This window comes from Alligator sinensis, unplaced genomic scaffold (genome assembly GCF_000455745.1).
Source record: "Alligator sinensis unplaced genomic scaffold, ASM45574v1 scaffold170_1, whole genome shotgun sequence".
Classification (NCBI taxonomy): domain Eukaryota; kingdom Metazoa; phylum Chordata; order Crocodylia; family Alligatoridae; genus Alligator; species Alligator sinensis.
The window spans coordinates 1,396,653-1,408,645 of NW_005841863.1; the positions used below are offsets into that span (position 1 = coordinate 1,396,653).

The following is an 11,993-nucleotide window of genomic DNA, read 5'->3' on the forward strand; positions in this document are numbered from 1 at the left end:
GAGACTCAAAAGAGCTGGATATATTTCTTTGCTGCTTATTTTTGCAGGTATTGTAACAAATTGACTGTCCCATCAAAGAACATAGAAGTAATACGTGATTGACTCCTAGATTTTTAAAATATCTCTTCAGCTAGTATAGTTATTTCTTCAGCCTTGAGATATGAATAAAAGCATATTGAAGCTGGTGATGTTAGCACTTCCGTGAGATCCCTTATTTTATTGTTGCCACAGTAGAGATTGTTATTGGTTCCACCCTTTGGTATTCCTTCATGGAAGATTATATCAAAGAAGAAGAATTAAATTAAAATTGATTGGTCTTATTGATTGTTTTTAAGGGGATAAAGGATGGTGGAAACAGCATATATCTATATGCTGTTGTACTGATGGTCCATTTAAAAAGAAATACAAAAAGCATATGCGTCCAATTTACATATTTACTAATTAAAAAAGCTTCCTGGAAACATTAAGTAGACTATCGTCTGTAACCTTTAACATTGTAGCTAATGGATATAGCCTAGAAATTTTCATAGAAGGTCCTCTAAATAATGTAAATGATTATGAATATGTAACTAGTTAATATGCAGCTACGAAAGGATTATCATGTAGAGGTTAATGAACATGCTGCTCTTATGGTTTGCAGGGCTTTTCTTTTTGTGCTTTTAGCTCACTTCATGCATGGAAAGTCATGTATTGGGAATGGAAAGCTTCCTGCCTTTTTTTTTTCCAGCTTCATCTTTAATGGGGCAATTAACCTGGAACTTTCTTAAAGGATTTCATAAACATTTTTTTGTGCACTTAATTATGTTGTGTACTTTGCAGTCACTACCAAATCTGAAACAGTGAAATATGTTGATATAATATTTTCTGTCTTTACTATGTTTTAAAGCGGCCCCTTTTTGTATATTACCACTGTTATGCACTGTTACTATTGAATATGCTTTATACAGGCTAGTAAAGCTTTATTCTAAAGTGGACCTTATATTAATGTAATAGCTTTGTGAATCTATATCCTATAGAAACCTGCTGTTCTGTCTTAGACTTAAAAATAGCAAATTTGTTAGGAGAAATAATTTAATAGGAATTAAAGAGGTTTTTAATTTATAGACTGCTCAGGCATAAGGTTTAACCCTGGAGTGAGATTGATCAACTATGTATTCCACTGTGTATGGTTTTTATGGAGTTGTGAGGCTGTAAATACAGAACTGATCCTTCAACTTTTCTACGTTTGTTAGCTGACACAAGTAGTTTGCTTTATCTACTTGTCTGAGTAAATTTTGTAGAGTCTTCCTGTAATGGGCGCACATGTGCCAAAAAGAAAAAAAGGTGCATTCTGTTGCACTTTTTTTTTTTTTTAAAAGCTCTAATGATTTTGGTGGAAGTTGAAGATGGTGGTTGGGGTTTTTCTGCAAATTATCCCATTAATTATTTTTAACTTGGCAGTTTTGTGGCTATTTGTAAAACAGAATTTTCAAAAATATTTGGAATATGCTTCTATTGAGAACAAGTCTAGACATTTAATTGACTCACAGCTTCATTACATTTTATGTAATTGAGTGAAATTGTCTGTATTATACATTTCAGCGTGTATTATTCAAAATTCAAAATATGTTTTTGAAAAAAAAATGTCCATCCAGTTGTGATACTGCAATCCACTGGAGCAAAAACATATCTTGTCTGCACTTATGCTATTAAACTAAATAACTTTTTGTTTTTAACTTAATGTTTTAAATGCATAGTCTTAAGCATATTATGAAATGGTTAACTTTTGGTCTCTTGGGGGAATCTGTACTTTGAAAAAAAAGTGTGTTGCTTGGGTATATATGTTTTCTATTTAACAAAAGATGTACTAGAGGCAATTTTTTTGCATTTAAACCCAGCAAAATTCATTTGTACTGTTTCAGAATAATATTGTTAGTGAAACCACCATTTGTAGATGTTATGATAAAGGCAGTCCTGAAAATATTTTCCTTTTTTTTTTTTTTTAAATGAACAAGCATGGATGTTACATTGGTTTTTGTTATAATTTATATTGTTTGCTTTTTTTACAAAACATGTAACATTGAAAATAGATCTGTAGATTATACAAAATACTGCTTATCTTATATCATATGTCACGTAATAGTTATGGAGCAGACACTGTACCAAAATATGAATTGGAAAGCTGTAATTTGTTCTGCAGTTATCAGTTTGCATTAGTATTGTGATAAAGCGTGCTCCTTAAGAAGTAACATTCACATGCCTTTGCACTGACAAATAAAAATGTATATAGAGATGCTACCAAATCTGTAAAGCTACTGTTCTAGTTTCTGATACATTGATATTGCAGCTGTGTGCTTAGCCTTGTTTTTTCATGAGCAGTTATCTGTTTTAATGACAGGTGGTCACTAGCTGCCAAGAAAAAATCCAGCACTGGTAAGTGAAAAATGTTTGATTACATGCCTAAAATACTGATGGGAGAACCTGCTTGTGTTTTAGTAAAGTACCCTACAGTTATTATAATAATGTTAGCTAAACTCTACTAGGATATGTTAGGGTTTATAGTTTGAGATAGGTCTGATTTATTGCAGTGCTCCTTCTTTCAAATGTATATTTTTCCCTGTGATATCACTGTCTTCCCAAATATGTTGGAACTTCAGTGTGTATAATTATTTTAAGTCTCCTTCTTCCTCTTAATTTTCCCCAAGTAACTTGTGGAAAGAACACTGCTAAATAGGTGTCCCAAATATGGAGGAGTTGTTGTTTTTTAAGTGCAGCTGCTTAATTAACTTTTTTTTAAAATGTAGAGCATTTATAACATTTAGCATTTTTACAGCTAACTGTTTTTGATAAACCTTAATATTTAATGGTTAGAGAAAATGGGTTGTCCTTTAAAATGGCACTTTTTTTCTCTGCTGCTTTTAATATGGTAATCTATAGTTAATGGAAAACATGCTTAGTAAATAACAGTTTCATGTGGCATTGGAGGAAAATGTACATTTAATGGTGAATAGAATCTTATGTTATGAGTTACTGTGAGATATAACAGTTGATCTTACAGATATCAAATTACAATATATCCATGCTGTGTTTACCATGATTTTACTGAGAGAACAACAGGAGCTGTCTTGATTATTGTCTGCAGGGTTATTGCAGAATCACAGCAACTGCCCCTTTTAGTGCTGAGATTAAACCTTTGGTTATACACCATCAAGCATATAATATTTTAAATTTATTTTAAGAGGCTTTTTCTTCATGCCTGAAAGATCTCCAAGCAAATAATTTATAGTTAGTGTGTATCAAATGTTTTTATTTTAAATGCATATAAGCTGCAAACAGTGGATAAGAGTAAAAAAAAATCGGTGCAATCTATACACATCATCATATTAAATTCTGACTACTGGCTTGCAGAAAATAATCTAAAACTCATATGTTTCACTTATGTTTAAAATTCAGAGACTGTCTTAATTTTCAATAAAAGCAACATTATAGAGGTGCCCACTGGTGCTGTTGTAGTTAAGCCACTATTGCCATAATGTACTTCTATTTTCAGGGGTTTTAAAATTGTCCATACACATTTAGGCCAGTATGGTTATATATACTGCTACTAGGAATTATCTCTGCCTACCCTCCACTCCCCTGTCCCCCCAAAAACCTTTTTGAAGCTCTGATGCATCATTTTCAAACAAAAGTTGACAACGTTTAAATTGTTTTCTTTTACCTCTCTATATAAATGTCTGTTTTTCGAAGGGTAGGTATGAAGGATGTGTTTTTAAAACAATAAGCTACTAGTATTGGTCCATAACTAATTTTGGGGTGTTTACACAAAGAATTAAAAATCTGGGATGACAGATTTTATGTAGAAGAGTAGTTACATAGCATGTACACAGCTTTTTATGACAAAAATGTTGTTGTTTTTAGATCCTGATTGTGCAAGAACTAAATATCCATTCATTTCAGCTGGATGATTTGTTTCAGTAGCTAATGGTACAGAAGGCTGCTAAAAAGAATTGAATGAGAAATAAAGTTTTAGATGCTCAAATTTTAATACATTTCTCTTAAAATGTTCCACTTATAAGTCTAGTTTGCTTTTTTAAGTGTAAGTTTATACACATAAATAACTGTTCAAATATGAAAGAGTATGTATAAGTCAAAGAATTTTCATGCAGAGAGGCATTTTCATAAGTGAAATCCAGTTGTAAATAAGTCTCTCTGATGCACAGGTGTTTATTTTAATTTCTTTGTTATATGTTCAGTCAGTAGACCAAAGTGTTCATTTCATAAATGTGCCAGTAGGTGGAAAGGGAGGATGATTCCTCCCATATGCAAGACTGTTTTAAATCAACTAGTTGTATTGATTCATCCTTTTTCTTGTTGTTGTTTCTTGTCTTTTCATTATGATGGTCTGGAAATTATGCAAGGGACAAGGATTTCTCTAAGGTGATAGCTTTTATTGGACCAACTATATAGTTGGGATGGAGTTGGACAAGCTTTTGAATCCAAGGTGACCTGATGAAGAATGTTTTGCATTTGAAAGGTTGTCTAATTCTATCTCCACTGTACAGTTGGTCAAACAAAAAGATCATAACTTGGCTGTATTTTCAGACTTGCACAGTACAAATTTTATTGGCAAGGTACGGTAGTTTTTTTGAAAAACCGTTCTTTTGTTCATTCTTAAGTGTTCTTTCCCCTAAACTCTCTCCTTCATAAGGGTAAGTAACCACATCAGAAAGTTAGCTTCCAAGTATCACTAATATAGAACATGTGGTGTATTAATGCAGTAGAATCTTTCTGGCTTTGACTAGAGCAGTTCCTCTAGCACTTGCATGTGGTTAATTGGTAGTGTCTAATCCTAAAGGATACCTTCTTTCCAGGCAAACAGAAAAATTGTTAAATTGGGAAGTGTTTGAGGCCTAAAATCATCAGAGAGCTAATCCTTTCCTTGTAGGAAGAAAAGCACTTATTTTCCATGCTCCTCTTTTCTTGTTTCTTAAGGATACTCCTCTTTGCATGTCAAAAAACAATAGAAGGACTTGCCCTTGTTTTGTTTTGTTTTTGGTTCTATGCATCTTTAAAGATTATTCTCTCATTTTGGAATCTGAATTGTCATCACCATGTCATAACACAGTTAAGGTTTGTGAAGATGAGCCCTTGGAAGGAGTATATCCGGAGTCCTCAATGTTATTTCCTGTACTATGTGTTCCATTATGGACTCTTAGTACTTGGTCTTTAAGTTTGGCACCTTTCCTGGGAGGCCCTTCAACAGCAGGTGTTGACATCATGCTACTTAACCAGCTGGCCATCCCTTGTAAAGGGCTTTCAGATATTTAATAGGATAGCAACACAAACAAAGGCACATTGAAATAAATGCTTTGAGTTTCAGGCTCTCACAGACTTGATATACAAGCCAACTGCAAACTGTCAAGTCACTTTAACAAGTAGCTGAAAAGGTGCTATATGAATCTTGTTACCATCATGTCCAGATTCCTTATTGGATAGTTATTTAAAAAAGGAAAGGAAGGGGGTAAAAAACCCCAAACCAAACTAACTTCTAGATCTGATTCAGGGAGCAAAAGTGCTAGCATCATCTTTATTATTTTTACATTGCTTCCAGTTTTCTAGTCAGCGTATTAGCCAAGCAGGCAGTAGGCAGTAAGAAGAGCCCTCTGTTTCCTTTCGTGGCTTATGCACATTGCCTAAGATTTGCTTGATCAGCCTTCGCTTCTGTGAAAGAATCTTTTAAAGAAGGCAGATGGGGTAATTAAAATAGAATTTTACATTCCTTATACAAAGCTATCATTTATTTTCTTTCACAAAAGGAAAGGATGACAGATCTTCAGTCAGTTTTCTCAAGGATCCCAGTTCCATGAAACCTAGTTATAAGAAGAAACTCATGTTCCCTTCATCCGCAGTCCCTCCCAGCTCTTACAAAGTTTTCTCTTCCTAAAAAGAAACTGAAACACAAGCTCATATCCATGAAAACAGGAATTCTTTTGGGGCAGAGAATGGGATATGCAAAGTCTTATCAATTTATCTCACAGGTTAGCATCTTAGACATGTATTTTTTAGCTTGGGCTAGACGGCAGGAACCATCCTAAGTGTTTTAATAGCTTTATGTGGCAACATTAGCTGTTACTAACAGTGACAGCTGTAATCATCCAAAAATTAAATGAGACAAAACTTCACGGTATCATTAGAATATGTTTTGCGGTCCCAAAATGATCAAGAACAGTGGTGGTGTTCCTGAAGTGACTGGACCTAGTCCATAACGTGATGTATCAGTGGCAAGCAGTTTGGCCTGGTGCATCCCCTTCCTTGCTCTGTGCTGTGCTGCTGCTAGCTCTGCTGCCTTCCTTGCTGTCTCCCCCTCCAGTCCTCTATGCCAAACACTACTTTTTTCCTCCGCTTCTCCTTTTGGCCCTCCCTTAGACAGGTGCTGCTTACTAGGGGTGTCGCTCCTCATCTCTCTCCTTCCCCTTCCTCTGACATTAGCAGCCCCCTCCTTTCCGCCCTCCCCTGCCAGAGGGGTGGAGCAAGCACCCAGTCTTCCACTTTAAAAGTCTGAACTCAACTGATCAAGAGGATTCAACTCTATTTTGGAAACTAAGGCTATGGAGAATAATAATTTTAAAGGATCCATTAAGAGCCCTGCTTTTCTTTATCCACAAATCAAACAAGTTGCCCACTTCTGTTCAACTTTTTTTTTTTTTAAATCTGTTTCAATGGAATCTGAATGTAGTGCAGAATATATCCAGGCTTAGACTTAATATACTATCCTAAGAACATTTGAATAAAAAATGAATATGTGAATCTACTAGCCTCTATTAGAAAGTTTGAGTTACATGATATCCTTTTTCTCTGTAAAAGATGAATTGGGAAACTTAACATCAAGCTTTATTAATGTAGTGCAGCAGATCATGTACTATATTGAGGACTTGATCCTGTGGAGGACACGCAACCAACAGATCACCCACCATTTTCTAAAAAATAAAGAATTAAAATTAATAAGAATCTGAAAATATTAGGCTATGTAATTACATAAGTAACTACACATAGTTCTAGAGTATTTTCCAAGCTAACCAAAAAGTATCACATCTAGTGTAAAGCCTCTATTTAGTTGTAAATCTGCATGTTTTAATAGTTATACCAATGAGAATGCACCTTTCTTTAGAAAACAAGTGCAGTACACATGAAAAGTTGATTAAAATTGATGATTAAATCGAGGCTTTCACTGTGGTGATTTAAATTCCCTTGATTTGAATCAGTCCACCCTGCAATTTAGGATAGATTGTCCAAAATGGCATAGAAGGTTATGTGTCTAAAAAATCCTTCATGATTACCTCATGCAGTAGAAAGTTTGTAAGAAACTTGAGAGAAATGCTAGCTACATCTAGACTTCTGTTTTCTATTGAGATACTCATCTGATAGCTTCCTAGAAAGTTGCAATTAGCCAGAATGCTCAGGGCTGAAAGGTCTTTCTTAATTTGTGTTATAGGTTTCTGGGTTTTCAGGACTATTTTTCCTTTACCTGTTATTTGCTTCTACATGCTGATGTTAATTTTATGAACTAGATAGGTGCTATTAACCAGGCAACTTATAGATAAGAAACTTCTTGGGAAGTATAAAAAATGAGCCTCTTTCTTTTGCAAAATAAATTCCTAAGATCTTTTTTAACATAAACTTCTCACTGCAGTAATCGATGAATTTTCAGCTTAGAAGATGGGAATTTAGGATCCTGTTTGATATTGTTGAAATGATGCTGTAGCTGTGATGATCCAGAAATTATGAGAGGCAAGGATTGTTGTGGGCAATATCTTTTATTGGACCAACTGCATGGTTAGGATAGACGTAGACAACCTTTCAAATGAAGTGTATTCTTCATTAACATATTGCATTCAAAAGCCCCACTCTATCCCAACCATGTTGTCGGTCTGATAGAAGACATTACCTTCAACAATCCTTGCCTCTTGTATAATCCTGTTTGGACACTTTAAAGATGTTGGCTTCAACAAAATCATGAATGAGAAACTATAATACGAAAGCTATATTATAGAAAACAATAATAAAATGCTTGTCTAAGTTGATGGGGAAAAATATATATGCTAGTTCTTCAGAAATGTATAGGAAAATATTCTCTGGAAGAAAACATTCCCATGTGGAATGGTGTTAAATTCCCAAAAGTATGCAAATGTGTAACATTTGAGAAGTACTTATACTGTCCTGGTAAGGGGAACAGGAGAAAGTGTTCCACATCTACAGTGCTTGTTGATACTTCAAGAAGTTACACATTCCCAGTGGTCAAATCATCATCTTGAAGGACTGTTGACTGTTTTTGGGGATAGAAATTTCAGCCAGAAATCATATTTAACTATAAAATATTCTTTTTAAAGTATTCACAAGAGGTACTGTTGGTTTATTGTAAATCATGTTCTGAAGAATCTGAAGATACCATGTCTCTGCTAAAATATAAATTGGGATTTCAGTGTTTCTTCTAAATTATGATGGTGGTTTAACTGCTGAACTTGTGAGAGAGCTACAAAAGCAGGGAGGAGAACACTTTCCCTCCCTCCCCACTTTGGAATTTTACAGCTCAACAAAAGGAGTATAGCAGCGTCATCATAAATTTTTTTAAAATCTAAATTACTTTATACACATGTGTTCATATGCACATGTGCATGCACCAGTGGCTGATGATTATGATGTGTGGGGATTTTTTTTTACTCTAACATTTTAAATTTATCACAAAATAAAATCTACATTTTATGAGTTAAAACAGTTAGTTCTCACATATCTTTCAGTGGAGCACTGATACTATATTATCAGAAGATCATTCTTTATTTTATATATAAATGAGATTAAATGCACTTAAATTTGTCAACAGGAAGAAGGTAGAGAGTGATTATGAGGCTCTTCAAGAACGACTCAGTACATTGCCGGATAAACTGTCTTATGATATCATGGTATGTACAGTATGGTTCACTCAAAATAATGGACTAACAGTTTTTAGTATCTCAGGTTTCTTTTGTGACTATGAGGTATATTATCTTGGTTTACCATATAGTTCTTAGTAATGATACATTAATTATAGTAATAGTTAAACCTTTGCTTCTTTTTCTTTCCTCCTCTTCTTTCAAATTCATTAGAAATTGTTACTGACAATTGAGAACTGATGACATAAATGCTAGCACAAAATCTGACATACTTGATATGCAAATTTATTATATAGAAAACTATAATTATGACTCAAATATGGTACTTAGCCATTTCCTGTTAGCCAGAGAAGAAACAGGCCATCATATTCTCTGATTCACAGAATTAAACTCTGGGACATCGATTTTTATATAAAAAGGTGCTGCTAATTTTTGTTTTAATGATCTTCCCATTGACACAGTGCTCTATTCTCATGCTTTGAGTCTTTCATAGTAAGTGTACAGCTCCCCATAAACTTTAGTCTTAGTGGATCAGACCTACCAGATCTTATACCTGACCTTATAAACGCACTGCTGTAGGTTTAACTCATCTATTTTATGCCCAGTTCAAACTATATCTTTGAAAAGCCTGAATTTAATTAGTTATTTGTTAATGGGATATAGTCTCATTTATCTCTAGGGCATTACTTCAGAACTCTTGAACTGTCTTTATAAGACAGTGTTGGGAAGTATATGTCTTGGTTTGGGGAAAAAAAAGATTTATATTTTTGATGTTGAGAGTTCAGCACTTTTTATAGATCTTAGTGAGGAGATATATTTATACTTGTGTATTGCTCTTATCTTCAGCTATCGAAAAGATAAGTGATCTTATTGCAAAACGCTGAAAAATTTTACCAGATTCATTTTCCACATATTGTATCATTTATTCTGATCTTTAAAATAAAGTTAATTCAAGCCTACCATGTTAAACTTATATTAACAGTCTCTATTTCACTATTCTGCTACCTGCATATGTGAATTTTGCTGCTTGTGCTTTTTGGAGGCATATAAATGTTTCAGAATGGTGTTCTGAAGACTCCTGTACATTCACTTTGGGGTGCAGGGTACATATGAAAAATATGTTCTATACGAATGGTTCCCAAACTGTGGGCCACCAGTGATGTGCAGATGGTACCTTCATGTTGAGGAATGAGAGCAGGAAGTATGTCAGTCAGTAAACTCTCCCACTCTGCAGAGCTACTGGCAGCTGAAGAAAAACAGATTTGATTTAAGGTTCCTAAGTAGATATTAGGCACACAAATAAAAGAGCAATTGAAATTTGATTTGGTAGGGGCTTTTTAAATATTACAGGTCTAAAAAATGTTAAACTTACTGGAAAATAATAAATTGTGTGTATTTTATATATAATAAATATTTTACTAATCTAAATGAGATGCAATATTTTTATGTAAGGATCCAAGTAATAATATAGCAGGACTCTGTTTTCCTGTCAGATCCATGGGTATGTCTCAAAAAGATTCTACAGCTCAAAAAGTTTTTCTAATTAAATATTAACTTCTTGTGATGAATATAAATACCACATTAAATTCAGACTGTACTTGAGATTCTGATCTGGCAGTGTGAATACTTACCAGGTGTTTATCATAAATAACAGTTCTATGGAGTTTTGAGATAGCTTTGTCCCATATTATGTCTTAATTCTTCTGTTCTGTGCAAGTTGTCATGATTAACCACCTGGTTTCGTTCTAATAGTGTGTTTTTTGCTGGTTCTTCTGTGCTGTTCACAGGTACCTTTTGGTCCCCTTGCCTTCATGCCAGGAAAACTTGTCCATACCAATGAGGTCACTGTTCTGCTTGGGGATAACTGGTTTTCCAAATGCTCAGCCAAGCAAGCTGTTGGCCTAGTTGAGCACAGAAAAAAACGTATGTATATTTATAAATATAAATAATATTACTTTCCTTTATTACTTAAAATGATGTATGTCTATATTAAGATACATACAAATGGAAGGCGTAATATACCCAAAGTGCCTTCTGTAATTGCATTTCTTTAAAATATATAGGTTGGTGATATGATTTAATAAGAGGAGTAGAGGGGATTAGACAACTTTAAAAGCCTTGGTGAATTGGCTTATGGAAACGCAGAATTGACAAGGAAATAGGGTTTGGAGTGATGTTCTCATAATATTGCATGGGAAACGCAGTATCTAGAGCTCTATGCAGTCTAAAATGTCAGTTTTGGTAACAGTGTGTATAATATTCCAAACCCAGTTGGTGGCATATGCATTAGTAAGCCATCCACAAAAGCAGTGAAGAATTATAAAGTTTTAGATTTAAAAATGTTTGAAAACAAACACATTAATGCTGTTAGATTCAGGGATTCACAAGCTTTTCAGAGTAGTACTTGTCCCCACACCTGTTTCATAGACCAGACAGAAATGTCCTGGTTGGGGTCACACAGATATCCTGCTTTTCACCTTTCACATATAATGGATGTGACAATATTTACAACTGTAGCAATTGCTGGCATGACAAAGTAACAGTAAGCATTTTTCTCTTTTAACTTTGTTTAATGTAATAAACCAGGAATTTATTGGGTAGGGGGTGGAATGAACTGCATAGTCTACTTTTGCTTTTCATTTAAGTTCTTCTGACTTCTGTTTTGTCCATGTCTCTCTCCCTGCTGCTTCTTTGCTTCCTGGTCCTGTTTATGCATACATACCTATTTCCCAGCCCCGTCCTTTTCCCCCCGATATGTTTCCCCCTCACTTGGTTTGTTCTGTCTCATTCCTTTGGATGTGTAGGTCAGTTGCTTTGCTCAGTTCTCCTCTGCACAACTTTTCCATTGGTCTGGAGAGGTTTAAGTGCTCTGGGTATGACCCTTTTTTGTTTCCCCCTTCTAGTGGGAGAACCAGGCAGAGGGAGATTGGCATTTTCTGTTTGTTTGCAGCTACTTTTACTTGATACTAAGGTCCTGGCTTTGAAGAGCTTGGAGGCCTTCAAAGAAGAGTATGGAAAGTGGGAGAATCCATCAACTTTCTGTTTCACTTAGTGCCTTAGTTTAGAGCTTACTTTGTTTAGAAAGAG

The 11,993-nt window shown here is 34.6% G+C and overlaps 1 protein-coding gene across 1 annotated transcript in view; it reads left to right on the forward strand.

The window, feature by feature from the left end:
* The first annotated feature begins 578 nt into the window (after positions 1–578).
* Positions 579–11,993, forward strand: part of URI1 (URI1, prefoldin like chaperone) — a 40,680-nt gene continuing 29,265 nt past the window's right edge. The window contains exons 1-4 of the mRNA XM_006016620.2: positions 579–632; positions 2,378–2,412; positions 8,858–8,936; positions 10,694–10,829. Coding sequence (XP_006016682.1) covers positions 579–632; positions 2,378–2,412; positions 8,858–8,936; positions 10,694–10,829 — 304 coding nt within the window. The remainder of the gene's footprint in view (positions 633–2,377; positions 2,413–8,857; positions 8,937–10,693; positions 10,830–11,993) is intronic.